The sequence below is a fragment of the Punctularia strigosozonata genome, assembly GCF_000264995.1.
Source record: "Punctularia strigosozonata HHB-11173 SS5 unplaced genomic scaffold PUNSTscaffold_1, whole genome shotgun sequence".
Lineage (NCBI taxonomy): Eukaryota > Fungi > Basidiomycota > Agaricomycetes > Corticiales > Punctulariaceae > Punctularia > Punctularia strigosozonata.
In genome coordinates, this window is record NW_006767433.1 from 2,174,176 (window position 1) to 2,201,454 (window position 27,279).

General features: G+C 53.6%; 9 protein-coding genes across 9 annotated transcripts in view; 2 read left to right on the top strand and 7 right to left on the bottom strand.

Moving 5' to 3' along the window:
* Nucleotides 1–325: 325 nt before the first annotated feature.
* Nucleotides 326–3,915, bottom strand: PUNSTDRAFT_79718 (uncharacterized protein). Its single transcript, XM_007378710.1, has 5 exons — nucleotides 3,191–3,915; nucleotides 2,956–3,131; nucleotides 2,844–2,900; nucleotides 1,016–2,783; nucleotides 326–964 (listed from the first exon to the last, which is right to left on the bottom strand). Exons 1-4 carry the CDS (start codon nucleotides 3,862–3,864, stop codon nucleotides 2,554–2,556), a joined length of 1,137 nt encoding a protein of 378 aa, XP_007378772.1. The 5' UTR covers nucleotides 3,865–3,915; the 3' UTR covers nucleotides 326–964; nucleotides 1,016–2,553.
* Nucleotides 3,916–4,483: 568 nt separating this feature from the next.
* PUNSTDRAFT_129524 (uncharacterized protein) lies at nucleotides 4,484–6,033 on the bottom strand (the record flags this gene model as incomplete). Its single annotated transcript, XM_007378711.1, has 2 exons — nucleotides 4,484–5,561; nucleotides 5,615–6,033. 2 exons carry the CDS (start codon nucleotides 6,031–6,033, stop codon nucleotides 4,484–4,486), a joined length of 1,497 nt encoding a protein of 498 aa, XP_007378773.1.
* A 187-nt stretch (nucleotides 6,034–6,220) lies between these two features.
* PUNSTDRAFT_21900 (uncharacterized protein) lies at nucleotides 6,221–7,369 on the bottom strand (the record flags this gene model as incomplete). Its single annotated transcript, XM_007378712.1, has 2 exons — nucleotides 6,221–6,417; nucleotides 6,475–7,369. Coding segments are annotated over 2 exons (1,092 nt in total), but the record flags the coding sequence as incomplete, so codon positions are not given.
* Nucleotides 7,370–7,778: 409 nt separating this feature from the next.
* On the bottom strand, nucleotides 7,779–8,518 carry PUNSTDRAFT_110025 (diadenosine tetraphosphate asymmetrical hydrolase; the record flags this gene model as incomplete). Its single annotated transcript, XM_007378713.1, has 3 exons — nucleotides 7,779–8,069; nucleotides 8,180–8,325; nucleotides 8,416–8,518. The coding sequence occupies 3 exons, from the start codon at nucleotides 8,516–8,518 to the stop codon at nucleotides 7,779–7,781; spliced, it is 540 nt and encodes a 179-aa protein (XP_007378775.1).
* Nucleotides 8,519–8,872: 354 nt separating this feature from the next.
* Nucleotides 8,873–10,760, bottom strand: PUNSTDRAFT_110026 (DNase I-like protein; the record flags this gene model as incomplete). Its single annotated transcript, XM_007378714.1, has 6 exons — nucleotides 8,873–9,051; nucleotides 9,115–9,823; nucleotides 9,889–10,075; nucleotides 10,157–10,330; nucleotides 10,396–10,636; nucleotides 10,688–10,760. 6 exons carry the CDS (start codon nucleotides 10,758–10,760, stop codon nucleotides 8,873–8,875), a joined length of 1,563 nt encoding a protein of 520 aa, XP_007378776.1.
* Nucleotides 10,761–11,414: 654 nt separating this feature from the next.
* On the top strand, nucleotides 11,415–12,617 carry PUNSTDRAFT_140301 (adenosine deaminase; the record flags this gene model as incomplete). Its single annotated transcript, XM_007378715.1, has 1 exon — nucleotides 11,415–12,617. One exon carries the CDS (start codon nucleotides 11,415–11,417, stop codon nucleotides 12,519–12,521), a length of 1,107 nt encoding a protein of 368 aa, XP_007378777.1. The 3' UTR covers nucleotides 12,522–12,617.
* A 38-nt stretch (nucleotides 12,618–12,655) lies between these two features.
* PUNSTDRAFT_140302 (uncharacterized protein) lies at nucleotides 12,656–20,816 on the bottom strand (the record flags this gene model as incomplete). The annotated part of the gene is made up of 47 exons (XM_007378716.1): nucleotides 12,656–12,980; nucleotides 13,042–13,130; nucleotides 13,184–13,237; nucleotides 13,286–13,384; nucleotides 13,443–13,489; nucleotides 13,546–13,676; nucleotides 13,729–13,792; nucleotides 13,854–13,870; nucleotides 13,927–14,006; nucleotides 14,058–14,073; nucleotides 14,136–14,228; nucleotides 14,283–14,414; nucleotides 14,673–14,829; nucleotides 14,883–14,970; nucleotides 15,021–15,047; nucleotides 15,103–15,162; nucleotides 15,222–15,287; nucleotides 15,345–15,356; nucleotides 15,409–15,534; nucleotides 15,594–15,694; nucleotides 15,759–15,999; nucleotides 16,058–16,066; nucleotides 16,127–16,156; nucleotides 16,206–16,377; nucleotides 16,430–16,465; nucleotides 16,524–16,789; nucleotides 16,846–17,147; nucleotides 17,207–17,232; nucleotides 17,291–17,342; nucleotides 17,396–17,401; nucleotides 17,456–17,530; nucleotides 18,492–18,552; nucleotides 18,605–18,632; nucleotides 18,685–18,706; nucleotides 18,754–18,819; nucleotides 18,869–18,935; nucleotides 18,988–19,119; nucleotides 19,177–19,239; nucleotides 19,290–19,464; nucleotides 19,553–19,593; nucleotides 19,646–19,729; nucleotides 19,786–19,869; nucleotides 19,923–20,121; nucleotides 20,169–20,272; nucleotides 20,324–20,348; nucleotides 20,582–20,705; nucleotides 20,765–20,816. The coding sequence occupies 47 exons, from the start codon at nucleotides 20,814–20,816 to the stop codon at nucleotides 12,656–12,658; spliced, it is 4,326 nt and encodes a 1,441-aa protein (XP_007378778.1).
* A 639-nt stretch (nucleotides 20,817–21,455) lies between these two features.
* On the top strand, nucleotides 21,456–24,154 carry PUNSTDRAFT_41286 (uncharacterized protein; the record flags this gene model as incomplete). The annotated part of the gene is made up of 7 exons (XM_007378717.1): nucleotides 21,456–21,841; nucleotides 22,008–22,189; nucleotides 22,229–22,286; nucleotides 22,335–22,503; nucleotides 22,559–23,033; nucleotides 23,087–23,346; nucleotides 23,405–24,154. 7 exons carry the CDS (start codon nucleotides 21,456–21,458, stop codon nucleotides 24,152–24,154), a joined length of 2,280 nt encoding a protein of 759 aa, XP_007378779.1.
* A 433-nt stretch (nucleotides 24,155–24,587) lies between these two features.
* Nucleotides 24,588–27,279, bottom strand: part of PUNSTDRAFT_41287 (uncharacterized protein) — a gene marked incomplete at both ends in the record, with an annotated part of 10,962 nt that continues 8,270 nt past the window's right edge. The window contains 7 exons of the mRNA XM_007378718.1: nucleotides 24,588–24,684; nucleotides 24,737–25,119; nucleotides 25,172–25,417; nucleotides 25,516–25,834; nucleotides 25,885–26,252; nucleotides 26,306–26,331; nucleotides 27,112–27,207. Of these exons, the coding sequence (XP_007378780.1) occupies nucleotides 24,588–24,684; nucleotides 24,737–25,119; nucleotides 25,172–25,417; nucleotides 25,516–25,834; nucleotides 25,885–26,252; nucleotides 26,306–26,331; nucleotides 27,112–27,207 (1,535 nt within the window). The remainder of the gene's footprint in view (nucleotides 24,685–24,736; nucleotides 25,120–25,171; nucleotides 25,418–25,515; nucleotides 25,835–25,884; nucleotides 26,253–26,305; nucleotides 26,332–27,111; nucleotides 27,208–27,279) is intronic.

A 27,279-nucleotide genomic window follows, 5' to 3' on the forward strand; every position in this document is an offset into this window, starting at 1 on the left:
ACGAAGAGGAACTACAATCGCCCGGACGGTCGTCCCTCGCGGTCCGGGTCAGCATGGGGACGTACAAGCTCTTCTACCAGGGCGAAGACTGTCTGGTGCGACGGTATTGCGCCGAAGAGATGGAGAGCCTGCAGGCCCGGGCCCGACGGCAGCACGATCGGCGAATGCGCTGGACCGCTGCGGATGTACAGTAATTTGTTGGAGGCAGCGATTTTGTGTCGATAGTTGTGCATGCGTCGAATCTATATGGGGGGACTCGGAGCGAACCTATTTTTATGCCTTCTTTATATGAGGCCCCATGCGGCGTGGCTCGCCCACGCCCTCCCGCTCAACGACCCCGCCCCGGCCTTGTTTGTCTTCCTCGTCGTCGCCCGCGTCGCCCTCGCCGTGCGCAACAGCGACGCGCAGCCCGACTGGTTGTGGTGACGTTGTGATCGCGCGCCCTTCGCTTGGCGCCCTGACCATGGCCAATCGCCAGCCACCACCGCTGGGCTTGGCCGTCGCGTCCTCCTCCAAAGTCACCGTCGATACTCCTCCACTCAAGCGACATCGTCGCCGCCTTGACCGACGTCGTCCCAGCGGCCCCGCCCCTTCGTCAAGCGCCCTTGCTGCCCTCGCGACCCTAGCTACATCCGCCACCACAGCCGACGGTCGCCCTCTGTCATCCTTCCCTACGCCACCTCCTTTCCTCTGCCCCTTCATCGAATCAGCCATCAGCTTTGATCCCTCTGGGCCGACACCAGCCCCCGAACAAACGGCATCCTATCCAGAGCCGACACCGTCATTCAGTTGTCAGCAGCTCCAGTCTGAGGGTCACAGGATCCATCATCATTATCACCACGAAGAAACGCCTACTACAGTATCACCGCGCGACTTTGCCGTTCCAGATCATTGGCAGAAGAACACCGACGGCTTGTGGCACAGGACGGATGATTGGGAACTCTACGGTTCCTCGAAGTGCGGAGTGAGTGTCAACGCACTTTCACGCTGCTATTCAAGTCTCATGTGGTGGCAGAGCTGTTCGGCCACGATTTCGGTCATCGCTGACGCCGTCAGTGCGACAAGTGTATTACCAACATCCACCCCCACCAAAATCCTGGATTTCGATTCTTTGCCCAAGGGGTGGACCCCCAAGTCGTCCAAGAAGGCGCCTGATCCACGCAATGCCATCATCATTAGTGTATCGCTCCTCCTGACCTGCGTCATCGTATCGGTTATCGTGACTTGTGTCTTATGGAGAAGACGCCGGAAACGCAGGAAGGACCCAGACCTGGAGCGTATCAGGATGCAGAAGCTCCGCGACAAATACGAGCGGGAAGCAGAGGAAATGGTGGGCATAGATCATACCAGGACGACGCAGAAGTTATGGATGCGTGCGTCCGCAAGATGGAAGGCTAACGTGCGTACATCTGCACGACGACGTAGGGCTCGCCGTCTTGCTTTCGCGGCCAAAGAACAGGATGGCGAGCAAGCATCGCCTGCTATTTCGCAGCAACACAGGCACAGTTCCGATGCACGTTCATCCCGACGATCGTCCGTGAACCTCTCACGGACATCTAGTCCGCTCTACGGTCATCCTCCCTCTGCAACAGCATCGGCTTCTTCGCTGTCTCGATCATTCGATGATACTCCCGCATCCAGAACTGCGCAACGCTCATCGAACCCGCCTGCTTATCTCAATGCGGATGCGTTATCAACGTGGTCATCCCGAGAAGGCCATCCCTCTCTTCAGACGGAGGAGAATCCATTCAACGCCCATCACGGCGATGAATCGCCCCCAGTTCATCGGTGGGATACAGCCCACATTGCGATAGACGATAAGAGGCGTCTAGCGGAATTCTCTCGCATGCGAAGTGTACCCCCGGAGGATGCAGGCCAATCATCCAATCCAGTTGTCGCAGCAGTGCCTATATGGCATGATGAAGACATCAACGATCTCGAGCAAGATACCCCTTCTACCCCCCCTCCACCGCCCCCCGCGTCCGCGTGGCCTGCCCTTCCTGAGAAAGGTCCGCTCGCAGCATCGATGCTAGAGAGCTACATATCACCGTTCGAGGACGATGGCTATACCACCGGTCCGTCGCTTCCAGGCCTAGGAGAGATACCAGAGATCATATTACCGAGCGCCCCACCTGTCGACGATTCGACAGCCGATGCTGGCTTGGCGCCCTCCGCCCCGCCGTTATCAGGCGCAGAGGACAATGCGGTGCAAGCTAGTGCGCCTCTATGGCCAAATCCGAGTCCGCCGTCTTCCCACGTCGACCAAGTTGCTGGCAGTGCCTTGGAACGTTTCTCTCACAGACAGGAACACGATGCAGTTGGAGATACATCTTTGCCCACTTATCGGCCTTAGTCCGACTGTCTTGCTCTCGCCTCCGTTCCGCCATTTTGAAGAGTTTGGATTACTGCACTGCACTATGTAATATTACAACTGCAAAACAAATCAATGGTATCGGCTCCAGGGCATCACTGTACATCTGTCTGTGACAATACGATCTTGTGCTCCCCACCGTTATTCATGTCAAATATGCAGGATGCAATATAACACGGTATTCATCCTTTCTTTTTTCCAAAGATTGAGCCGAATCGAGAGAGAGTTGCATGCTGTAGTGAGGGTGTTGGTGGCAGGGGGCGATCAGTTGCCGATGCTGGCGCCGGCGTGCGAGGGACCTCTGGCCGGGACGCGGCTGGATCAGACAGGTGTGGTATTTCGTCTGCTTCCCATGACCCTGGGATGAGTGCAATCGGCATTAACCATGTTGCAGAAAGGATGACGCCGTGTCCTACGTGGCAGGGTAACGCCGTCAGTAAGCCAAGCTCCTGGTCGAATTGCAAGATTGAACCTTTATCGAATGCTTTGATGCCACCCCACGACCACGCTATGAACCCCCCAAGATAGCCTGTTCGCAACGCAATCAATCGGTCAGGCAATCTTCTCGAGAAGGGTGGACGAACCCAAGTAAGGAATGAGGCGCTTCAAAATCATCGCTGCAGGACGGAATTGCACAGGTACCAGGTTTACCGGTATCCGGCTGACCATCCACTGGAGCGCCGTTGTGAGCATGGCTGCGCGTTTACCTGCCTCGAGTTGCTTGTTGCTGAGTACTTCAAGGACGGGTGGAGGTAGATATCTGCAGAATGAAGGTGATGTATAAGTCATACGGTCATCGTCGGGAAGATGACGATCTACATTCGGAAACCCCACCAGCGTGCTTCCAAGGAGATCTTGTTCGTGGAAGGAACCCATATATTCACTTCGCGCAGCTTGCCATTAGCCGTCTCCCCAGGTGGCTTTCGTCTCGGCAATGGCCAACCATCCCAGAATCGGCTCTTCTGAGCCTCTTGAGGTTCACCGGGTAGCTGGTTCCCCGTAGCCCCATCGCTGTCATGTTTGTGATCATGTGTCGAAATCACCTCCACGATACGCCCGCGCTCGTCCACCTCCACGGTCTCTACCGGGGCAAGCTCCAGTTCACTCTCAGGAGTGGGCGATAACGGAGCATAGAACATGACAGATGAATTGTCATCGTCATCTTCTTCTTCTTCTTGTACAACAGGCAATTCTGCCAACGTTGACGCTGGTTCCGCAACCTTTTCCCGAGCGTCATCTTGGGCACCGGCACTTCGGTGAGGTGCACGCAGACGGTCCAGTAGTGCCCATACCGATTCGCGCCCTTTCGCAAATGAGCCGTTCATGATGGCGGGTGAAGAAAGCATCGCTGCTAGTCTATTGTCAGGCATGGGTGGCAGAGGCGGCGGTGGAGGTGGGCCGGCGGGATCTATAGTGGGGGTTCCGGGCGGGGAAAGTGCTCTCGGTGTTGGCGAATTCGAAAGGGTAGGAAAGGGCGGTAACGAGGACATCATAGCCTTGATCTTCTCTGCAAGACTCCCGGTGTCTTGAACTTCGTCTGTGACAGGACTCACACCATCGACATCCGTTCCGTGAGCATTGGAAGTCTGGGGCACGGGTATAGATGCTGCTTCCTCGACGTCCCGCGCTTCATCGTACCAAGACGGCGGAGGAAATGGTGCCGCCTGTCTGCTGCTTTTCTCCTTCTGCAGGACATCGCGAACCGATTGGATGGCAGTCAGTTTCCCTTGGGTAAAGCTTGGCTGGTCATTCGGCACAGGGCCATCCACATCCGGGTCCGGGAGTTCAGACGTAGAGGTTGGAACAGTATTGGGTCGACCTCTACTGCTAAGAGACCTGACGAGACGAGAGGCGGCATTTGCCCAGGTTTCCGGAGGGTTATCTGTGGTCATGGTCGACTGTGAAGCCATGAACGTCATAGCTACATCGCATCGAACACGCCATTAACACGCGTACGAGCGCCGGCTGCGCATTCGAGAAAATCCTGAGTATAAGTACCGTACTCTATTCCCAATCGCATTCGCGATGCAGACAACGAGCTTCAACGATCATGTGGTAATTTCCATTTAGCAGTCTCCAGTAGCGTAAAATCAACAGCAGAGAAAAGATATTCTATTGCTCTAACGCGGTTCTAATGATGTCATGTCCACAACCCGCTACATGCTCCACGCTAGCGTGGTTTGAGCCGGCGAGACACAGAACAGGACAGCTGCCCTCCTCCGGTTCGAACCAGTTTACCTCGTCGTGATCCAGGTCCACCAAACCTGAGAACCCTTCCTCCTCGCCGCTAGACGAATCCCCGAAGCGCAAAATTCGGACACCGTTTCTCCAAGACGTGCGTAGCTGGCTCCGAAGGCGATTGACCTGGAGTATGCCGGCCTGCCATCCCTGGCCGAACGCCTCGCGCACCGCAGTATATTCTTCCGGTTCGACCAGCATGGATGGTATCGTCGCGAGCGAGAGCAAGGAGGGTCCGGGTGGTATGATGCGAACGCGGGGAATCTCGGGCTTCTCGACCTGACTGCGTTGAGGTCTGCGAGAGTCGTGTCGAACGCTGAGGGAAGCCATAGCATCCGTGAGATGCTGAGGCATGGATGTCCGAGTAGCTCCCCGAGCCCCGCTCTGCGTGTTTTCATCGTCACCAGCCTCCTCGTAGGCCTTGATCTGAGCCTCCAGCCATGTCTTCAGTTTCCTCTCCCTAACGCGCGCCCGTTTCATGCCTGTCATAGCGCATATCCTACCCAGGTTTGCCCAATCGCTCTCGGAGAACTCGCCGCGCACGAGTCCGCATCCATCAAGAATGAGGTGGCGAAGAGCCGTGAAACGTAGCAAAATGGCGTCGACGTCGGCCTCGTAGATGTTGCACGTGGACAGGTCCAAGACGTGGACACCCTGATGGGCGAAGGCGTGCAGGTCATAGAGATATTTCCCGACTTGGCGCATAGGGATCCGAAGCTGAAAAGTTGCAAGCGAGTTCATACTCTCGGATTTCAGCAGGGTGGAGATGGGATCTAGCCTGAAGAACACGATAGGCTGGGCAAAGCTTTGCTGCGAGGCGACAGCAGGGTCGAGAGGGTCCTGTACGATAGAGAGATGCTGAAGGTGACGAGGTGGCCATCGGGACAGCGAGAGGAGAGTGGTATCGAAGTATGCGCCTTTCAGGAACGGCTCGTACGTTGCCTTCGAAACACTGCAGGAGAGAATGAGACTTCTCTCCGCGCAACTTGATGGATATGCACTCACTATGGTCTGAAGCGGAGCGTAAATCGACGCAACTCTGGGAAGGGCTCCGCTAACAGTTCCTCCATATGTTCCGGAGCGAAGGTCGGCCCGATGAACATGGACAGCGTCCTAACGGTCCGGACCAACAAACGCAGAAAATTAACAAGCACGTCTGCATCTACATTCCATATTTCCACGGAGATCCACCAGACCAGGGCGGCGTCTGATCGAGCGTTGCGCAGATGACGGTAGAGAGGGAAGACTTGGCGCGCGCGGGTGAGGCGAAGGCATTCCCAGAGGTGGCGGCGGGGTACGGGCGAACGAGGGATGGCTCGGACGAGGGAAAGCACGGATTCGTGGCGGGAGGAGGGAGGGAGGTGCTGGCAGATGGCGGAATAGAGTTCGGAGGGCAACCGGTCGAGGAGCGAAGCAGGCGACATTCCAAGCACGCGATTAGTGCAGGGCAGCCGATATGATAACGATGACGTAATCCTCGCCATAAATTAAAATAGATCTCAGACCGCGCGTTCACTCCAGCGACACCCCGTTCTCTTGCTGCACCGAGTAGCCCTGGCTGAGCAAGGCGTTGCGCAGGGGAACGAACCGCTCATCGGCCAAGATCGCGTCCCATTCCCTGCCGTGCAGTACGACGCTCCGGAGCTCCGGGAACCGCGCTCGCGTCAATAGCGAGACGTGCTTCCCAAGATGGTTCCAGTACATGTCATCGGGAATGTCGAGCACGGTGTTCTTCTGCGCGTGCAACTGAATGCAGGTGATGCTCGGGTGAGAGCCCCCGAATACGAAATGATCGGTGAAGAAGACGTCTACGAATCGAATTTAGATGAGATGCGAGACGTCAAGGGAAACAGTAAAGCACGCACAATAGTTAAGCTCGACCAGGCTTTCACAACATTCGAGCATCCGCGTAATCCGGTCCGCGACGAAGAAACACATGTTGCTGCCCAGCTCGACCGTCTTCAGAGAGGAGCCTAACTGGTCCCATAAGAGCTCCAGGCCCAGGTCGTTGGCGCACGATTCGACGACGAGGCTTGAGAACGCGGGGAGCGACCAGCTGCAAACCTCGCGGATGAAAATGGCGTTCGTGCGGTTACGGAGGTACATCGTAGTGAGCTTGGGAAGCTCCACGCTTTCGCGTGCGTTCGGGCAGTAGTACCGCATCTGTCCGCCGATGGCGAGTACTTCGAGGTTGGGCGCGCTGCGCAGGGTCGCGGTCAAGGAGTTGATGCCGCCGGTCCTGCACGCCTCGTCGTTGTGCCACCACTCCAGCCGGCGCAGGGAAGGGAGGGGGATGATAGGCGCGGGGAACTCGTATCGGAGCTCTTCGACCGCTGAGCAGACCCCGCGCTCGTAAATGCCGGGTCGGACGAGTGTCTCGAGGCAGGGACATTGCTGCAGAATCTCGATCGCGCCCTCGACTGTGGGATGACTGTAGCGTTCTGTGGTCGAATGCGAGTACGGAAGCTCGGCTCGGCGGACTCGCTGTCCTGGGCAGACACCATCAGGAGTTTGGTCGCCACGCAGCGATTTGACGAGCTGGTCGGCAATGTCGTGACGACCGCGGATCCGAAGGTCAGCGTACAAGGCGCTGGCTAGGAGATTTCTCCACTGCTTGCAGACCAAGACCAGGTTCTTGCGCGTATCCAAGGCGGCGTCGTAGTCGTGCAAGGAGACGCAGGTGAATGGTTCGTATGCGACGCTGCTCGACGGGAGAGACGAGACATAGTCAAAAACATGTAACCAGATCTCTGGGGGCAGGTAGGAAGCGGAGAGCATTTCTGTCGAGGTCTCTGAAACGCGGTATCGCGGTGATGACTCTGGAGATTAGGAGCTCCTTTGGCTAGACGCGAGCTTCACTACAGTACTTATACCTGCACGTACGACGGTACCCTTAATCACCGAAAGATAACCCGAACTCGAGGCGTAGGTAAAATTTGAGACCGCCGACGGCCAAGTCGCCCGTCGGTGCGTTTCAGGCTTCGAAAGGAGGCGAGACGAGAGAAGAATGGGAACCGTATGCTTTCCGAATGGATCCGACTGCCCGAGTGCTCTTTTACCAGAGGCTAGTACAAGATGCTACAGCCCTAGAACGTCATGGGCAAATTTGAAGCGGTCGGCCTGGGCAACGCTGGGTCGGCCCGTATCACGGTAGTAGTCTATCATGCCTTCAACATGCCTTCGAGTCCTCCGACTCGTCCTCGAAGAATCCCATGAGCCACTTCGCCTCTTCCTCCATCTCCTCCTTCGAGCGCGGCTTGCGATTTTCGTCTGCATCCACGCGCAACCGCTCTCGCCCCTTGTTCGTCTCCTCGGCGGCGCCCCTGAGCTCGGTCTCGGCGTGCTCCAGGGCAGGGTAGATTTCATCGTTGCGATCCCCAGAGAAGCGATCGCCGGCGAGCCGTCGGGGCAGAAGATGGAAATGAACGTGAGGGATGGACTGCCCAGCGGCCTTGCCGTCCTGCGAGAGGGATTAGCCACCGAGGCCGACGATTAGAACAACGGCCCTGCTCGCGACCCGGGATGGCCCGCTGTGGGCCCTCCGCGGGCGCGGACGCGGACGGAACGCACCTGGCACGCAACCGTGAGGCCGTGCGCGCCGTAGGCGCGCTCGAGAACGCTTCCGACACGCTGCACGGAGATCATGAGCGAGGCCAGCTCGGACGCATTCAGGTCCGCTATCCTTGGGACCGGCCTGTTCGGGATGACCAGGACATCTATCGTGGAGTTCGGCAGCGCATGGAGATAGTAGGAGCACGATGTTTGTATGAGGTACAGTCTTCACTTGTGAATGAGGGACCTCGTACGACCGGGGACAATCGGCTTGAGATTAACGCAGGCGTACGACAATGATGATCGGTAGAAGACTTGGCGGGAGACGTCGATAGTCGAGAATAGTATCGCGCTCATCGTCGTCGCGGCCGAAGTCGGGGCTAGCTTCAACTCGGGGCCGCTCAGCCGTACGGTGTGAGATCAGTTTGCTGCTTGAATCTGGTGGCAATCTGAAGCTTGGATGACATCGGTGTATATTTGTATCGTGGTCAGGATCTCATGGGTACTTTCAAGGCCTATACCGCACACATGTCGCTCGAGCACGGTATACATAATGGTTACATACATGCGAGTGTTGTACAATGGAACTGGTCAAGACATTCTAGGTATGCAGCGGGTTTACAGTGGAGACCCTCGAAATTAAAACGAGTCCGTCATAACGCGTCGTTCCAGGCGGTCGTGAAAAAGTCTGGCTGTAGGAGAGGAAGGTTCCTAACCCTCGAAGCCAGCCCGGATGAGTTCAAGCTCCTCCCGAACATTCCTCAACGCATTCATCTCCCAATTCCCGTAAATGAACCCAACGTATAGCATGGTCGTCGCCAGCCAGCTCAGTCCGATGACCGTGGCTACAACCGCCGGGTTGGCCCACGATCGCGGAACCCATGCCGAAGCTGCAGCAATGAGATGTATACGTCAGTCTGGTTATTCATCTGGCTGAACGGCGTAGAACGTACCAATCGTGATGAACAGCAGTGAACCGAGGCAGCACGAAAACACCATAAGATAGAAACGATTCGTGCCCTTCGCATGCTTGTAGGCGGCTTTGAGAGCGTCGGCGAAAGTATCGATGGAATCTTCCGACAGCCAGGGAAGCCCGTCGGGAGGAGTCTGGTCGACGCCGCGGGCGACGGATGCCGACGAAATCTGGAACGTCGTCTCCAGACCAAAGTGATCCGAGTATGAATATGTGGTGCCCGGCACGGGTTCGGTCAGGATGACATTCGTCGTTACGCAGTCGAGCGTAAGATTGGAGTCCACGACGTCCGAGTGCCTAGATCCTCTCGCTGGGCCTCGGTAAAACATATAGTCTAGGCGCTTTCCGAGGTGTTCTTGCACGTATCGGCTCTTGGGATGGGGGTCCGTATATGTGTTCAGAGGGGAATCGGCGGTGATACCAAAGCGTTGCACGGCCAGCTCTGGGGTGATCGCAGTATCTTCTTGTGCATCTATCGAGTGCGTCACATTCCAGGCATCTCGAGCGCCGGTGTGCTCGAGGATGAAGCGGACTGGGAATGACTCCGGAACCGTGTTGAGATCACCGACTGCAATGACAGTGCGTCCCATGGCAGCCGCATGCCGGATCAATTTCGAAAACTCATACGCGTTGACGAGGTGATGCGCTCGGAAGTGAAGCGGCACGCGTTCGCTCGCCCTTGAGTATAACTGTATGAAGGTAGACCGAGATATTCTTAGCACGTGCCGTAAACCAGCATGGCAACGGAGCTTACGTGAGTATTGAATATTTGAAGGTATCCAACTTCGGGATGGTCGACAAGAATGCTAGCGGCGGCTTTACCGACGTACCAGTCGCCGCTCATGACGTCCATTGGTGACCCATTTAACGAATACGGGTGGATTGTCGTGCCCACTACGGGGAACCGTGAGAAAATCGCGAGACCGGAGCCCAGCGCACCGCTGACGTGAACAGAAACACACGTCAGCGCGTTCATGCAAGTCGGCCGTCGCGCGACTGATTTGTGAGACAGCATTACATACCTGTGAAAGTATCGTGCATGCGGAAACGATGCGGAGACTGCGGCGCGGATTTTCGCGTAATCCGAGGTGACCCAGAGTTCTTGGAGTGCGACGATGTCGTAGTCGGAATTGGCCAGAAGACTGGCAATGGCCGCGACGCGCTCATTACGGTGCTTGGAAACCCACTTGAGACCCCTGTTCGAACATACATGAGTTTACACTTCGTGGGTGGTTTCACCGTCGTGTGAAGATGAACTTGCCAGCAGTTCAGGGTGAACACGCGCAGGGTTCCATCCGTCCGAGTGAGAGCTGCAGGCGACTCTTCATGTGTATGTGCGGAGAAGACAGACTGGGGTGCGCTAACGCGGTCGGCGAATGGATCCGAGTCGTCGAGCACAATGCTTGCAGCACCGCAATCCGGCGTGGTGCAGTGCTCGGAGTATGTGACGAGCTCGCTTGTGTGAGTGGGTATCAGATTGGATACGGTAGAGATTACGAGGACTGGTATGGACGGTCATCAAGCTGACGGCAAACGTCACGAAGTGGACTCACATATGATGGAGCACAGAGCGATGCAGGGAAATACGAGAGAGCGCGGTGCGCGAAGCAGGTATTGAGGGACCATGCCAGGCGGTGACTTGTCTAGTTGCGGACTCGGGCAAGGTTCAGGCGACTGGCCGGGCTTATGAGGATTGGTGGGCGGAGGTGAGGCCGAACGGTTCGGCACATTATGATTTGTGAGTTGGGACGGTGGGTTCGACCGGGATGACCCCCGTCTGGCGACGTCACGAGTTCCGTCTGCGTTGGCCAACTTGTGACAGCGCTGCAGATCTCTGCGGAATAAGGATTCTTCCCGGGTTGGCGTCGGGCTGACGAGGGACGGTGCAAGTAGGCCACAACAGGCAACGCCGACGACCGTCATCCAAATGAGACACGTGCTGGGACTTACTGTATCCCCATTAATCGCCGCCACCTGTTCGCCAGCCTCATTGCTCACCGAGACATGTATTCACAATCTCACAATGCAAATGGCGGTAGTCTATACCGTCGTCGACACAAGAGCCGACCTTGGCGATACCAACGATGAACCGAGTGCTATACCCTAAACATATTCACCGGCCGAAGAACCAAAATGGACCGCATGTATCCGTCTCCTTTCTCGTCGGATCCTGGTCCCGTCCCCACTGCGCGTCTTTTTCACGTTGCTCCGTCGACTCTGCGCATCACTTACGGACTTCTGCTCGCAGCATAAGCAGCCGTGCACCCATCACATCTGGACATGTCGAGCGGTTCTTCTGATCATGGCAATGTTACCACATCGCACTCCCAGTCCATCTTAGCACGGCTACCAAAGTGCGAGCACCACCTTCACATCGAGGGCACGCTCAGCCCATCTCTTCTATTCGAACTCGCCGCCAAAAACGATGTTGACCTCCCCGATCGGCCCGAGTTCGCCTCTCAGGAGGCACTCGAAGAGTACTACAAACATTTCACGGACCTACAGTCCTTCCTCGACGCCTACTATGTCGGTTCAAGCGTCTTGATCACCGCCGACGACTTCGAACGTCTCGCGTGGGATTACCTTACCGCAGCCAAGCGCGACGGTGTATGGCACGCCGAGCTCAGCTTCGACCCCCAAGCCCACCACCGTCGAGGCATTTCCATCGACGTCGTTATCGAAGGCCTTTCCCGCGCCACGAAGCGCGCCGAAGCCGAACTCAACATGTCCACTTGCCTCATCTTCTGCCTCATGCGTGACCTCGGCCTCAATTTGGCGCTTAAGACTCTCCGCCTGGCTGAAGAGCACATCCGCAATGGTACGATCGTCGGCATCGGCCTCGACAGCACCGAAGTTGGCATCGATTTTAAAAGCTTTAAACCGCTTTACGATCTCGCGTTATCGTATGGTTTGCGCATCACCGCCCACGCGGGCGAAGAAGGTCCGCCTCAAAACGTCTGGGACACCGTCGATGTATTGGGATGCAGGCGTGTCGACCACGGAGTGCACGCGGCCGAAGACCCAGCTCTGTTACAACATCTCGCCGACACCCGCACGCTGCTGACGGTTTGCCCAATCAGCAACGTCTGCCTCAAAGTCATCGAACACGTGCGGGATTCGCCGCTGCCCCAATTCCTGGCGGCCGGAGTGCCATTCAGTATCAATAGCGATGATCCAGCCTATTTTGGCGCTTCCGGTATACTGGAGTGCTATCAAGCCGTGCAGAACGCCTTCAACTGGGGACCCGAGGAATGGTTATGGATTTGCAGGTCCTCAATAGAGGGTAGTTGGATGGACGATGAAAAGAAAGACAAGATGCTGGCAGCTTGCAATGTCGTTCTTGCGGAATGGGAATCTGCCCGAGGACGAAATAACCTTGGGCGGTAGAGCATCTGTTGCTACGTGCACCACCCAAGATGATAGATATGACGGATATGCACCAGCAGAAGTACAACAGTGAAATGTACATCTACTCTATCCAACGGCAAGTTCAGTACCGAACGATCATTCGAAGAATCCCTCTAGTGCCTTGGCAATGAAGCAGCCCATGTGATGTCCGGTATGTCATTCAGAATGGCGTCCGTCAGATCTTGCTGTGTCGTCAGACGATCGATGGTAAACGCCGCGCCTCCGGTGTCCATCTGGTCCCCATCCCGATTCAATATCTCCGCGTTGTCCAAGAGGATGGCGAAGGAGAGGTCAACCTCGGCCGCCGTAGTTAGTTTGTCGTTGTACAAAGCGATGAGCCGCGTGATTTCCGACTTCAGGTACGGGACCATCCCTGATACCACGTTAGATATCCAGTTGTCATAGATGTTGGGCACGTTGACCGTGGCCTTGTTCGGTCTGAGCAGAGAGGTACGTGAATCAGGTGCCGCACAGGCCGAAAAAGGGGGTTCACACATACGCGTCGACGTTGCTTGTCGAGTACGCTGCGTACCACGCTTTCCAGGTGTCCCTTATGCATGCATTATTCTCTAAGAAGTTCTGCTTCACCTAACAGATTGAAACTGGGTTAGTAATCCCGTTGTGTGTGCGTTTTCTCATACCGTATAATCATTCATATATGATGGCACGCCGGCGGCGGCGCGCAGCTTGGAAATCTGGAGGTATATTAGCAAGACGTTAGGGTCTTTGACAACTCTTCCGACCTGCTTCGTGGGGCAGTAATTCGAGAACTCCGTCGAATCCATGAGGACTTGCGCCGGTAAGTTGTTGAGTCGGCGTTCACCATCATATAGCAGAGTATTCTGGATATATGATGCGTATTGTTACGACACATGCTGTGATGCATCCGGACACACACACCTTGAACACGTTTGCTTGCTGCTCCAAGACAACCATCGCGTTACCACCTATGTTATCCGTAGGTCAGAAGTATGAAGAGGGGGATCAATGCACCACTTCGTACCCTCCCTTCCACCCGGATAGCACTGCCCTATCTCATTGAAAACCGTCGGCGGAGGAGTTGTCGAAACAGGCACGCCGGGATAATACACAGTTACCGTCATGAGGTTTTCTGTAACCCAGTCACAGTACTGCCTGGATTCAGTCACGGGTTAGCTGAGAAGCTATGCATGTGCTTCAATCTTACTTGTTGTTGGCACTGTTTTGCCATAAAGCAGGGAATTGCGCTAGATAATCGACGAATAATGCAGCTACATGGAGACGGGGTTAACAACGAACGGGAACGCGAACCAAAATCTGTCAGAAACGTACACATTGATTGTTCGTATCTGAGATAACCTAAATTATCAAGGCGTTCAGGCTTATAAAGGGATTAGCGACGTACACGTGTTCACGAGCATAGATAGCAGCGCTGTTGGCTTGGGAAAGTGCCGGCAATCCTCCCTTTGTTGTTCCTGTGTTTATCTAATCGCGCACATGAGTGAATATGGTCTCATTGATACGGTCCATCCTCACCGGGAGCGGGTTGTATCTTGTGAATAAATATCATCATAAACCACTGGCAGGTTCCTGGTTGGCTATGAACCGACTCACCTGCTATATGTGGGGTCAAGTTCTCCGGGATGTTCGAGGTCGAAATATGTCTGGACCTGGGTATCGCTGTAGGCTGGTATTGGGATTGTGAATCTAATGAGCCTAATCAGTAATCCAGCGTTTCTTGTAATCTCAGCTATGCCTTACGGGCAAACTTTAAGCGTCGATTCCGCCAGGATCGTCGGATGGAGTTCATCCGAAATATTAGCCCGCGCGTTCAACGCATGCACCTTCTCTCCTTCTCCGTCAAGCAGCGCTACAAGATTGTGCTCGGCGCGTCTATTCAGTGCATCAGCTACTTGTCCAGTATTGCCGCTTCCAAGGTCCGCATATATTTGGCAATTCTTTGAGCCAGCCGGAGTATCCAATATATCACTTCCCACCGCAGGACAAAACAGGTTTCCAGGCAAGAACGGGACGCCTCCTCGTTTCTGGAAGGTATTCGAGGTATTCGATGGGTATGGTATGATTGCCGGTGAGGCGACTTGGACCGTTCTCTTCCTCGGTTGCGCATGTCTGCGTTCGTAGGCCACATACGCAGGTTCGGCTAAGGCATGACGTGTATCGATTGATGATCCTTGACCGGCAGTGCCCGAGGCCTCATAAACGTAGTACGGTGTATCCTCGCTCCGCTTCCCACTTGCCGAGGAAGGCTGATCTACCGATGAGAAGCAATTTCCGCCGAACGGGAATTCTGCGATGCATCAGTATGAGAGTAGCGCAAGGAAAGTCATAGAAATCACTTACCGTTGCTGTAGAACGTCCATGACCTGGGGTTGCTTCTCCAGAATAGAACCGAACCAGTCAAGCCAGCATTGAGGGCCACACCAAAATGCTACGTCGAGGATATTGTAATGGATCCATTTCATACATCAAGACACTTACGGGATTGACGCAGAATTGTGCTGCAGACTGGATAGACTCCGATGAGCGGGGTGATCATTCTCGTGGGAAACGAGCAACCTACAGATTGGCTGACACTCCCTGTGATACCAACTCCGCCATAGATGTCTGCTTCGGTGAATAGCTGTGATGAAACATTAACGCATATATCGTGGCGGTAACACGTAGGAGGCAAACACCGACCTGGGCATCTATCAAACTACCACCGAGGACGTTGACGCCGATTTGTAGGCTTGGAACGATGTGAGCCTGATCCCTGGTCCGTGATCAAACAACCGCGAGATGGCATTCATGAAATCGCCTCACATCGACGGAGCCCTAAAACGAGCCGAGGGTAAGATCGGTCTCCAAACATATGGATGCGTCGTACCTCAAGATTCACGTTATAACCCACAGAGAAATCGTAGCCTTGATTGTTCGCATCCGGAGTGACCGGCGATGACTCATTCTCTTCGTCATTGTCGGAGTCCTGCTTTCCAAAGGACACATCGATGGACTGAAGCGCGAAATATTAAAATTGTGGCATGTGTAGGGCCTCCCAAGGACCCCGCGCACCGGGAATGTGTATCCAACAGAGGTAGTGATCTGGCCGGACAAACTTAGTTGCCCTGACAGTTGACCATATAGATGCAACGAAGGGCCGAGCGTCAAGAGGCCTATATATCATGCTCAATCAGCTCAGACAATCTCAGACCTGAATAAATAAGGGAATAGATGTACCAGGGTAGTATAAACCAGGGAATCCGAAGGATGCGAGTTCAGAGCGTGAGCTGTCGAAGTGTGCTTCTGCTAGACCCTTGATGGTAAACGATGCCTGGGCCTGCGCTCCTGCCTGAAAGAAAACATAACATTGCTGAACTTGAGGGGGTACGATCGATGCTTCGAGGTAATAACCGAATGAGCTTGAGACAGAGGCGGAGCCCGTGACTGATATATCCATGCTGGAAGAGAAGTTCGGGCACTGCGTGAAGGACACTCAATAGACGTTTCACGAATATTTATGTATCAAGTTCCCTAACCTGTTCCTCCTGAAGGCGGCAGCCAAGTTCATCAGTGGCTATTTCAACTGTGGCGGGGCGAACACTTACTGCATGATAGATAGTATAGGTATCGGACCACTGTAGACGATGAGTTCCAAAACTAGTACGTCAAGAGCGGTATACCTACATGGAAATTGCGATCGATGCTGTTCCGGCTCCGCACTGTGGTCAGTTTTGCCAGCCAGTCATCGAACGGTCCGAACCAGCGCTTCTCGTATTCGATCGGCCGGTGATAATCACGTTTTCGACGCCTGGTGGTGGTGGTACCGCTATCAGGAGCGGTGTTGACGATTTCATTCCTAGTGAGGTAAGATTAATTCCATACATCGGAAAGGGCACTCGCCAACGCACCAGTATCCCGGAATGTCTGTCATATCCGCTCGCATGCTATTTCCGCGTATGAATGTTACGCTGGAGGACAAGGGCAATGTTGGACTTCGCTTACAGGACAGGCCCGTTCGATTCAGGTATGGCCAAAAAGTTATAATCAAACTTCAGGGAATAGACAAGCTCGGTAGACCGTTTCTTGTTCTTGTGTTCCGCGGGTAGAATCCCCTGATCGGGATGCACCTCAAGGGAGATGACACGAGCGTACGGTCCCAACCCACAGGATTTGGGCATTCGGACGATTGTATGTTCAGCATGACCAAGGAATACATGACCACAACCGGAATCCTCGTCATCCATGCCTTTGGTGCAGTATGCTAGTACCTATACCTTGGTGAGTCTCTGAATGAGATTTGAAGGCTAGACGCTGAGAAACGTACTTCTTGCGCCTCATCGCTGGAAGCCGAACACTTTGTAAGAACCCAATCTGACTGGACATCTAAGGAGCTGACAGAGGCCGGGTTTGGGGACGAGATGAACACTTCGCCGAACGCGGAGTCGTCCTCCGTTCCGTCGTCGTTTACGCCACTTGAGCCTGATCCTGAAGAGGATGTATCGCTAGTACCTGTGTTGTCGTCGAAATCGACCGTGAAAGTCGCCGGTTGGCTGACATCGTATGTGTCGCTGTTTTCGAAATTCTGTGGGAAGACCCAATTCTCTGGCACGGGCAGGAATTGAGATCCTGCCGCGAATAGATTGAGTAAAGTACCCCAGGTTATCACTGAGGAAGAGGCGGCTCACCGGAGGGCGGATCGCAGCAATAGTATCTACGAATGGTTAGGTTCAGTTGAATGATGATCGATGCCACTGAAGGCGTCACTGAACCTCTTGTTGTTGCCCACACAGGAGGTGCTGGCATCTCCCTGCATGTCAGTAACTGTATGCGTGTGAGCAACTTGATTAAGGCTTCATCTATAGGATGATACGCACAGATCGCTGTTTGGGGACATCAGCGCGAACAACGAGAAGTATCATCAAAAGGCTACCCACCCACTTGGCCAGCTTCGCACGCGGCATTCAAACAGTTTGGAGGATCACCGACCCATCCGCAATTTGCATACCCAGCTAACCATTCATGAGATCATCAGTGAGCCCATAACGTTATGAGGTACGGACCATTCTCCAAGCAACAAACACTTTTCGTGTTGGACTGCTCGTTTATAAGTCGCGAATTCATCGCCTCAGGAGGGATGGAGACTGACTTCGCATATTGTTGGGCATACTTTGTTTGGATCCGGCGATTGCTCGCATGAGAGACCGTTGTCGGCACTGCCTTGCTTAACGTGTGTCTGTACAACGTATCCCGCCACGCAGGACTCCCCAGTGCATGCTATGACATGTACAACCTATCGATGATTGTCTTTCTAACGAGCAATGCATTACTCACATGTGGCGAAGCATGCATCGGGATTGGGTGCGCCAGACTTGCAACAAAATGCCTATTGGGGAAGCGCATTGATTGCTATCGACTTTAGAGAGATATCAATGTTCCCACCTTGTATCCAACTACGCATGTCGGGTGGCCATCATCACCCACTTCGTCTAAAGCCATCACAATTTCACCGACATTGCATTGGGCATTGCAAGTGGTACCGCCACCGCCTCTCCATGTGCACTGAGCAGGGGCATCACCTGCACCTGTGGTCAGCATGGCACCCGCCCGACCAGGAATATCACACACCTGGTGGACAGCAAAGGCGCGCGGGAGATTTGGGGTCACAAGAGCCAGCTATGTTGGGGATCTGTGTCAAGGTAGTGAGAGAATCGAAGCCACTGGGACATTGCTGGCCGCATCCGGTAACTTGGCATTGGTTTCCGGTCTCTGACAAACTCGGTGTAGTGATCGTCTTGTACAGACCGGATAGGGCTGTATACTGCGAATCATCTACCATCAAGTACGTCAGTAGTTGAAATTCATGAGTTTGATACCAATGGACATGAACCTTGGTCTATGGACCATATCATCGTGCCTGTATTCGGGATATTCGATCATTGACAGAACGTGATACACGGTCTAGATGAATACCTCCAAGGCAAATGCTGTTTGCGTAGTCAAGCTTCATCTCCAGGGTCTGAGAGTCGTCGTACTGTAGTCGGCTTGACTCAGCGATAGTTCCTCTATGAATACGCAGCACGAACCGACACCCATTGGTCTTCGTTCCATGTGCTGACAGGCTAGTCAGGCAGAACGGTTGGAGTATTCTCGAGGATGTGCTTACATATACTTAAACGCGTCAATATCTGAGTCGTGTTAGTGGAGTTCAGCAAATTTGCGCTCCAGAACGCACCATCAAACACAGGAATGAGGTTGTTGTCGTCGATAATCTGCTCGATTTCACTGAACATCAGTGTACCTGTCAGTGTGATCAGCTACCTGTGAATCATATCATATTTTGCACACACCAGAATTCAGACTACAAACTCCGGGGTCGGCGCCTCCGACGAATGGACAGCCAGGAGCAGAGCAGCTCTGGGACACCTTCGGTAAGCAAACATTCGTGCTTGGAACCACGCCAACTCACAGGGTCAGCGAGTTGAAAGGAGCGGCCATAAAAACCTATCCCGAGGACAATCTGGGAGGGGTCGACACCAACGTTACGGAACAGCTGCATAGTGGATTTGATTTCCGTGAGATTTGTATGAGCGTTGATTACCTGCGATGACCATTCAGTTACACCGATTCCCTGTATTTGCATGGCATGGCGCCTCACCGGTCCAATGTACGGATCGGTACCGTCCCAGACACCGTGCAGGTCGTACGTCATTACGTTGACCTGCGGTGATTGAGAATCATGCAGAATACCGATCGATCAATCACGCTCACCCAGTCAGCACTCTGTAAGAGTAAAGGCAGATCGAAATGCTGCAAGTACCAGTAGGAAGACGGTGCCGTAAAACTCAGTCCATATCCACGGGGTTTGAAAGCAGCTTTGAGTTTCGACATGAATATCGGATAGTTAGCTCTATCCGCAGGCACGCCTCCACGCTCATTGGCAACACTGATGGGACGAAAAGAGACGAAAACCAAGTTAGCAATATGAGGACAGAACTCTTGCCGCAAAAAACCACGGTAAGGTGGCAACCTACGGATATTCCCAATCTATATCCAATCCATCGAATGAATAGGCCTTGATTTCGCCATGAATACGAATCTGTCAAATGAATACGATTGACCTATACCTGCATGATCGACAAAGCGCTGGAAATGAATGTGTTGGTAGCATCCGCACTACCAACCATGTTACTGAAAATGTGCTGAGTAGGCTAGACGGGACCATGAGCACGCTCGCATACAGAAGCTGAGTATATAATATACTCACGGGATCGTTGAAGCTCCATCCACCAATTGATAGGAATACTTTTAATGCGGGATTTCTCTTCTTCAACGCCGTTGTTTGCAGCCACTTTGTGACTATGTGTCATGTTATGCATCTTTCAGACATGCGACAGAGCCCACCAAGACGTTGTCGTTGACGGCCATTTCCATAATCTGGAACTCTTCGGATATCAGCGCGAATGCGTAGTTCACTGGTGGATCGTAAGTCGCCATATTCCAATGAATATAGGATCCAATCACCGTGCGTAAGAGTCTCAGCAGATATCGAGGAGGGTGGATACATATCACAAGCCCGAGAATCTGTTGACATTGCCCAGCCCTGATCGTTTGAGTATATACTTGCCAACATCGCAACATCCAACATACTTCGTAGTATCCGATTCGACGATGCAATGCACTTGCTTGATCGTCACCGCAAGACTGGATGGCGGGGGGCTCGCAGAATGACTGACATCCAGTTTCGCAAAACTCTGAATTTCGAACATCAGTCCGCATCATCCGAGCATGTCCGGTGAAGTTACCTGTTGTAGTTCCACAGAAGCCAAACTGAACGGATGTCAGATAAGGGTTAAGGAGGTCATGTCACAGGTACCTGGCTACAGCACACGTTCAAAGGGCAAGTGAAGTTTTCCGGAGCGGACCCAACACCACATTCTGCAAGGGCGTCACAGTTTGACGTGCACTGTCCACCGTCAGCGGTAGTCGTACAAAAGTTTGGGCCAAAGCTATGCATAGACTGAGATAAGTATGGCACTATTGAGTCGCTTGGCATAACATACCCGCAGAATCCGGTTTGGGCATTGCAGCAAGCACCATTGGAGCAAGGTATCGTAGCGGTACAGCTTCCAACAGGGAGCGTGGTGGTGTTGTCCGGAGTCTGTGCGAGCACGCCGTTCAAGAGGGCTAATACATACATTTTTATGTCAGAATGCAAATCAGCGGGAGTTGTAGCATATCCTTACAAGGAACGCCGATGAGGAGCGGTAATTGTAGGAGGTACCATGTATGCAGCATGGCAGAGAACACGGGGATCTCTATCCGTCGCTGGCAGACTTATAGCATCTTACTCGTCTTAGCTATCCATGAGTCCGTACGAGCCGGGATAATCGTCCTCTGTCGAGTGCTACGTCGGGTAGCATGTGTGGCTTGCCATCGTATTCGACTGCTTGGGAAGATAGAGATGGAACAAGCTGTCGCAGGCCGGAATCGCCGACGCCTCAGAGAGCCACCGGAAATGAGTTGATGCGAGCACCTAGACCGTGAATGAAGAGCATAACGTCCATCTCTGCGTTCAATATGATCCCGTCTGTCGATCTAGGGACCAGGGCCATTTGAGAGCAGTACCCGAAACTCAATGTTCTGGTTCAAGGTTCGGGCGATGACCGCGAGTAACCGATCCCGTTTCGCCCAGCTGTTGTCAAATCTACTGCTTTGACGCGCCCATTGTCCCTCTGATGCTGATGGCCTCGCATTAATTTCTCGTCGGTGGCGATTCGAGCATGCAGATCTATCGTTTCCTGCTTGTGCTACAGGCACATTGACGCCGACCCGCCCGACAGCAGAGGATCCCGCGGAGCAATGCTGCAGTAAAACGTCTCGGATGATGGTACTTGGGCATGAGGGGATGGGCTGCCACCACGTCTAGCTCTAGGGATGGTCTCCCTTCTAACTTTTTCGCTCCCCCTTCTAAACGTACTGGCGCTGTATGTTGGCGTCGCCCGCTCGAACCTCCGTGGCGATCTCCTAGGGCATGCAACGGCACACGACACCGCGTTTCATGATGGCCTCCTCAAACAGCTGGCCTCCGCTAGAGCATCAGCTAGTCCTACCCCGAGCAGCGTACCGTCCGAATCCACAGGCGTTGAGGAAAATGCGACGGTCTTATCGGGTATCAATGGCGACGTCTTAGCCGCAGACGATAGCGCTTCACTTCAGATATACGTTAACGACACTATACCAACGGACCCAGTTCCTCCCAATGCGTGCGCTAATGCGCTGGTGACTACTATACCTTGCAATTCAACGATCCCTCTCATGGCGTGAGTATATCCCAGCTTTCTTCAACAGAAGCGGCAACATATGACGCAATCTTAGAATCAGCCCATACATGTTCAACGATGTTCTGAGCTCCGTATGCACGGCTGACTGTTCAGTCGGACTGGATTCGTATCGCGCGGGGGTCATATCTGCATGCGGTGGCTACAGAATTTCTGGTTCCGGAAACGTCACAATCTCCCCTACTTTGGCCGTCGATTATGTCCGGGGCCCGTACATGACACAATGCCTTCAAGACCCACAAACCTCTGCGTTCTGTGGCCCCATAATCCAGTCATACAATGCCACAGGAGGGCTGCTGTCGATCCCGAAAGACCAATTGTGCACCTACTGTGTGTTGGAAACGTTAAATATTACCTCATCCAACCCAGCAACCTACTCTGTAGCTATCGCTACACTTCTATCATCGGCTATTGACTTGTGTGGCCCGTGAGTGGTGTTTGATTATAATACGGGAAGGGCTCAATGTTTCCCTAGGCAATTCGACTCGTACAACATCTCTTCTGCTCCGGGCGGCCAGGTCATTTTTGATCCCGGTGTTACGGGCTTTGGGGCAAATTCAAGTGCAGCTCCTGCCGCGGACTGCAGTATTGTGGGGCGCAACGTGACTACGAGCACGGCCACTACTTGTGCTGAAGTAGCAGAGGTATGACTTCGGGATTGCGCCGACGTCCTCCTAGCCATATTGATGGAGTTCTTAGCGATACAACGTCAGCGAGTACTCGGTATTAGCGTCGAACCCATCCTTGGCCGATTGCGACATCGCTGCCAACACTATTCTTTGCGTACCACAAGCATGCAACACTTACACCATCGCAGCAAATGATACTTGCGACAGTGTCGCTGCCGTTGCAGCATCCCAAGCTGGAATCAGCGTGACGACCACGCAGTTACAGTCATTCAACCCTGACCTAGGAACTTATTGTCAATTGATGGCGCTCCGAGTCGGCAAGCTTATTTGCTTGTCACCGAATGGCGGCTTCCCGAAGCTTGGCGCCACCACAGGAGCTCAACCGTCCGCAACGCCCACGGCTTTGGCTCCCTTACCCACACCGACCGTCAGCGGAACAACGACGGCATGTGGAAGATGGTATCAAGTTCAAAGTGGAGATATTTGTCAAACGGTCGCTCTTGCCAACAGCGTATCTCTTGCGGATTTCCAAACTCTCAATCCCCGTGAGTGAGATTGATCCTCCAGACGATACTTCCTGGCTCACACCGCATTGCAGAAATTGATGAAAACTGCACTAATTTGTGGTTGGACTACTACTACTGCGTCGCTCCTTACCCACCCTTCGCTTCGATCACTGTATCACCTGTTGTAACGACCAATTATTCCAGCGCCACTGTGATCAGTTACACCATTCCATCGGATAACTATACACCAACGACCTATCTCGTTGCTCTCACTACAGCTGGCATATCGGCGCCTACGAATGTCGCGGACGGAACGCGTACCGTGGCGTGTGGGAACTACTACGTTATTCAGGTATGGTTTGATCTGAAGCTGGTTCTTGTGGTTTGACTTATATATCCACTGGTCGTAGGATGGTGATACGATTGATTCCGTGTCTACACTGGTAGGCGTGAATGCTAGTGATCTCGAGTCTTGGAACCCCGAAATCGCCAGTGGATCACTCCCTCAGATCGGATCAGCCATCTGCATAGTATTTCCGCTGGGGAACTATACCTTATTCCCCGCCATTGCTCCCGTCAATGCCTATCCGAATGCGACTAAAGCATGCGCTGAGTTCTATACCGTACAAGCAGGCGACGGATGCTCTTCTATCGCCGACGAGTTCGGCATAACCAGTCTTCAATTCGCGGAGTTGAACCCAGGCTTGATGACCGATTGCACAAACCTTATTCTGGGCGAAGCATACTGCGTATTCCCCACTTTCCCCATCTCCAACATTGACGATGGGTCGGGAGTCCCGCCCAACGTTGCTCCTGGTACAATCACGGACGGTTGTTTGCAATACTACACCGTGGTCACTGGTGATAGCTGTGGACCCATTGAAGTCGAGTTCAACTTGACGAACACGGAATTCCTGACGTACAACCCCGAGATCAATGCCGACTGTTCCAATCTACAACTTGATCTAGCGTATTGCGTTCGAAGTAACTTGACAACGGGCGAAGACCCGGGTGCGGGCGATGGCGACGGACCCCCTGACAATCTGGCGAGTGGGTCGCTCGGAAATTGCACAAGTTATCATACAATCATCTCCGGAGATAATTGCCCGTCCATCGAGACCACGTATTCTATCGCAGCCACCGACTTTTTCCGCTGGTAAGTGCAATGAACATCCTTGTTCCTCGTAATGCTCATGGATATGGCTGCAGGAACCCCGAAGTGTCGTCCGATTGCACCAATATTCTGCTTGGTGAAGCATATTGCGTGGGCGGCGGCGGGAACCCGTGCAACAAGATCTACACCGTCGAGAGTGGCGATTTTTGCTTCGCAGTTACGCAAAGTCAGGGTGTGACACAGGCCCAGTTAAACGCCCTTAACCCCTTCCTGAACTCGACTTGTGATCTCATACCGGGGGAAAACTTGTGCGTTGGTTAAGATATCTTACCGTCTGTATCGCCGTCCTGTGTTGTCCAGGGTCTGTCAAATTTGTGGTCTCACATCTCATATTTAATCGAAATATACGATACGGCCTTCGTGCGTGGGATGAGGTAACTCGACGAGTGCATGCGGTGTCATAGCTAACTGGTCCCACTTCACGCCCTCTCCCAGGTGAATTGCAGTTTGCACGTAGCCAAATGGCATGGGACTCCGATGTTCCTCTGGCGCTTCATCGTATTCAACGCCCGACAGCTGCTTCTCCACGCCTTCGTCGTCACTGTTATCACTGAGTTCCTCGTCTGACTCGCTCTTCATAATGGTGTCAAGGTGCGCCTGCCATTCCTGGGGAGCTTCCTGAGGCCAAAGGTACTCCTGGTCGTATATTTCTCCGTCGACGCTGTGATAGAATCTCCGGGTAACGATCTTGATCTGACTTCCGTTCGCCTTCAGGAAGACATCCCACTCCCTCCTCTCCGCATCGCTCTTCGCCAACAGCGATGCAACAAGATCCTGATCGAAATCCAGCATGTACACCGCAGCGCATCCGTCATGACTCATTTTGTGCACCAGCACACGCGTTCCGGAGATAGATGGTCCCTTCGAAAGCGCAAATCCAAGTGTCCGGGACTCGTTGGGATACTGAAAGGCTTCACGAAGCCCAGGTGGATCTCTTGTTGTAGCCTTTGACTGTAATCGGTATCAGCACCCCCCATCATCGGATGAGTGCCATGTAACGTACCGGTATATCCCCGGTTAGTATCTCGCTTCTGAAAACGGTAATCCGACTACCACTATCGTGATTGTGAACGACTATGGGCCGAGCAACCGCGGTGCTTGAATGACCAAGATAGTTGCTTATAGAGTGCGGATCGGTGTGCTGTCCTTCATAGAATTTCAGAGGTTGCCCAGCGCCGTCCTGTGCCGTCGAAAAGCTAGACAGAACCGCTCCCTTAGGGTTGAACGCGAGACTGCTGGCCAAGACGATCTGCGAAGCGTGAATGTATTGAAAATCCGCCGAATGCTGCACGAGTATATCTCCGTCAGAATGGTAAATGTCCAACAACCATCTATGCCTTCACGAACCTCAATTCTGCCTAGTTGCGTCTGAGGGATCTTAACCATGCTCAAAGAGCCGTCTTCCATGTTCCAGGTGGCGATCGTGTCCGCAGCGAGGTCACGGGGTAAATCGGTAGTATATCCAGCGAGATAATCAAGACGAAGATAGTGAACATGAGAAGGAATATCCAACCACTCAGGAGCAGGGGGTTCCATTGAAGTGATACACAGGGAAACGGTAGATTGGTAGATTGATAAATCTCCGTATGCTGCCTGAGCCGGAATCTCCTGCTCGCGGACGAGAGCTCCGCTTGAGTTACACGCCCGGAAGTGGAGGGTAGCGTTCCTTGAATCCAATTTAGAAGCAGTGACAACACGAACGCCGTCTGTGCTTACTTCCATTCGGCAGTGGCGAACCCAAGGTTTGGTACGACGGCCAAACGATGGATGACATAATTCAGCTCGACGAACTGTTGCAAGCGAACCTCCTGCGATTGCATATTCCGAACCGCGACCAAATCAGCTTTGTAAACGATAGTCCTCGCTGGCTCTGTATCCCCGGATGGTAGAAAGGCGATCCAATACATAACCAAATCGTCCATTAACGACCATCCCTCTCGCCGCCGGCGCGTCCCCGCGTGCTTTGTCAGGAAAGGGTCGTCTACCGGCCACAAGAGCGTCTTCACCAACGAGGCTTTTCCGTCCAACCACATGATGGTCGATGGCGATGGTAGAGCCTCAAGAATCGCATGGCAAACAGCGTGCTTGATTCGTGGGCCGTGGATGATGAAAGCAGTAAAGAAGAACGTGAGCTCACGTCAACCTCGGCGCGCCCGGCTCCGACTCGAAGTCGTGTTCAAGAGGGTTTCAGTACTAGTGACTAGTGACTCCCAGTGAAAACGACCAAGTTTGAGGGCAGTTCACACAGGATGTTGCAGGAGGAATTGCAGCATAAGCGACCGAAGCACAAGAGTGAAGCGACCACGCAGGACCTCGCTGTCATCCGGGGACAACTGCGGTCATACACGATTTTGAGACTTAACTACATAGCCACCATTTGGCGAGGTGTTGAAGCAGAATCTCATCGGTTCTCCCGGCTAATGTAGGATGTGACTTAATGTAGCATGAATGTCGCCGAGAGCCTCGGGAATCGTACGGATTGTCCCCGGATCCCGAAGCCCAAGCATTCTAATACATCCGGTCCGATACACACTCTGCCCGAATCTCATCGGGTCTGAACGAATCACAAGCAACGTTATTCGAAGGCAACCCTAGCTATTCTACTCAGGCGATCTCTCTAAATTCATATATGACGATAACAGATACGGATCGATGTGCAAGAACTTGCCTGTGAGACTGGATTCAACACCACAATCTGCCCGAACACCTTCCTCGCATCCAACACTTCGAAAAGCCGCACTTTCTCCCCAGCGTGTTGCCCTACCCCCGCCGGCGCCGTCGAGCGATTGCTCGGGTGGAGGTCCCCGTCCCGTATAGCCCACCAGGTTCGCCCGGGCGGGAACAGGTCTGCGTGCTGCATGTTCGCCTCGAGCGTCTTCCGGATTGCTAGAAACCAGTCCGCGTCCTTGGCGCTGCCCATGCCGGCGCGGAATCTGAGCGCACGCTTCGTGACGCGCTTGTAGCCCTTGCCCTTGCTCTCCTTCACCTCCGGGCGAGACTCCCCGCTTCTTTCTCCCTGCCCTTTCCCTTCGTGTCCCTCTGCCGACGTTGTTTGGTTGCTCGTTCCCCTTTCCTCGACCCTTCTGGAGACGAAGCACGACTCTGCCCATC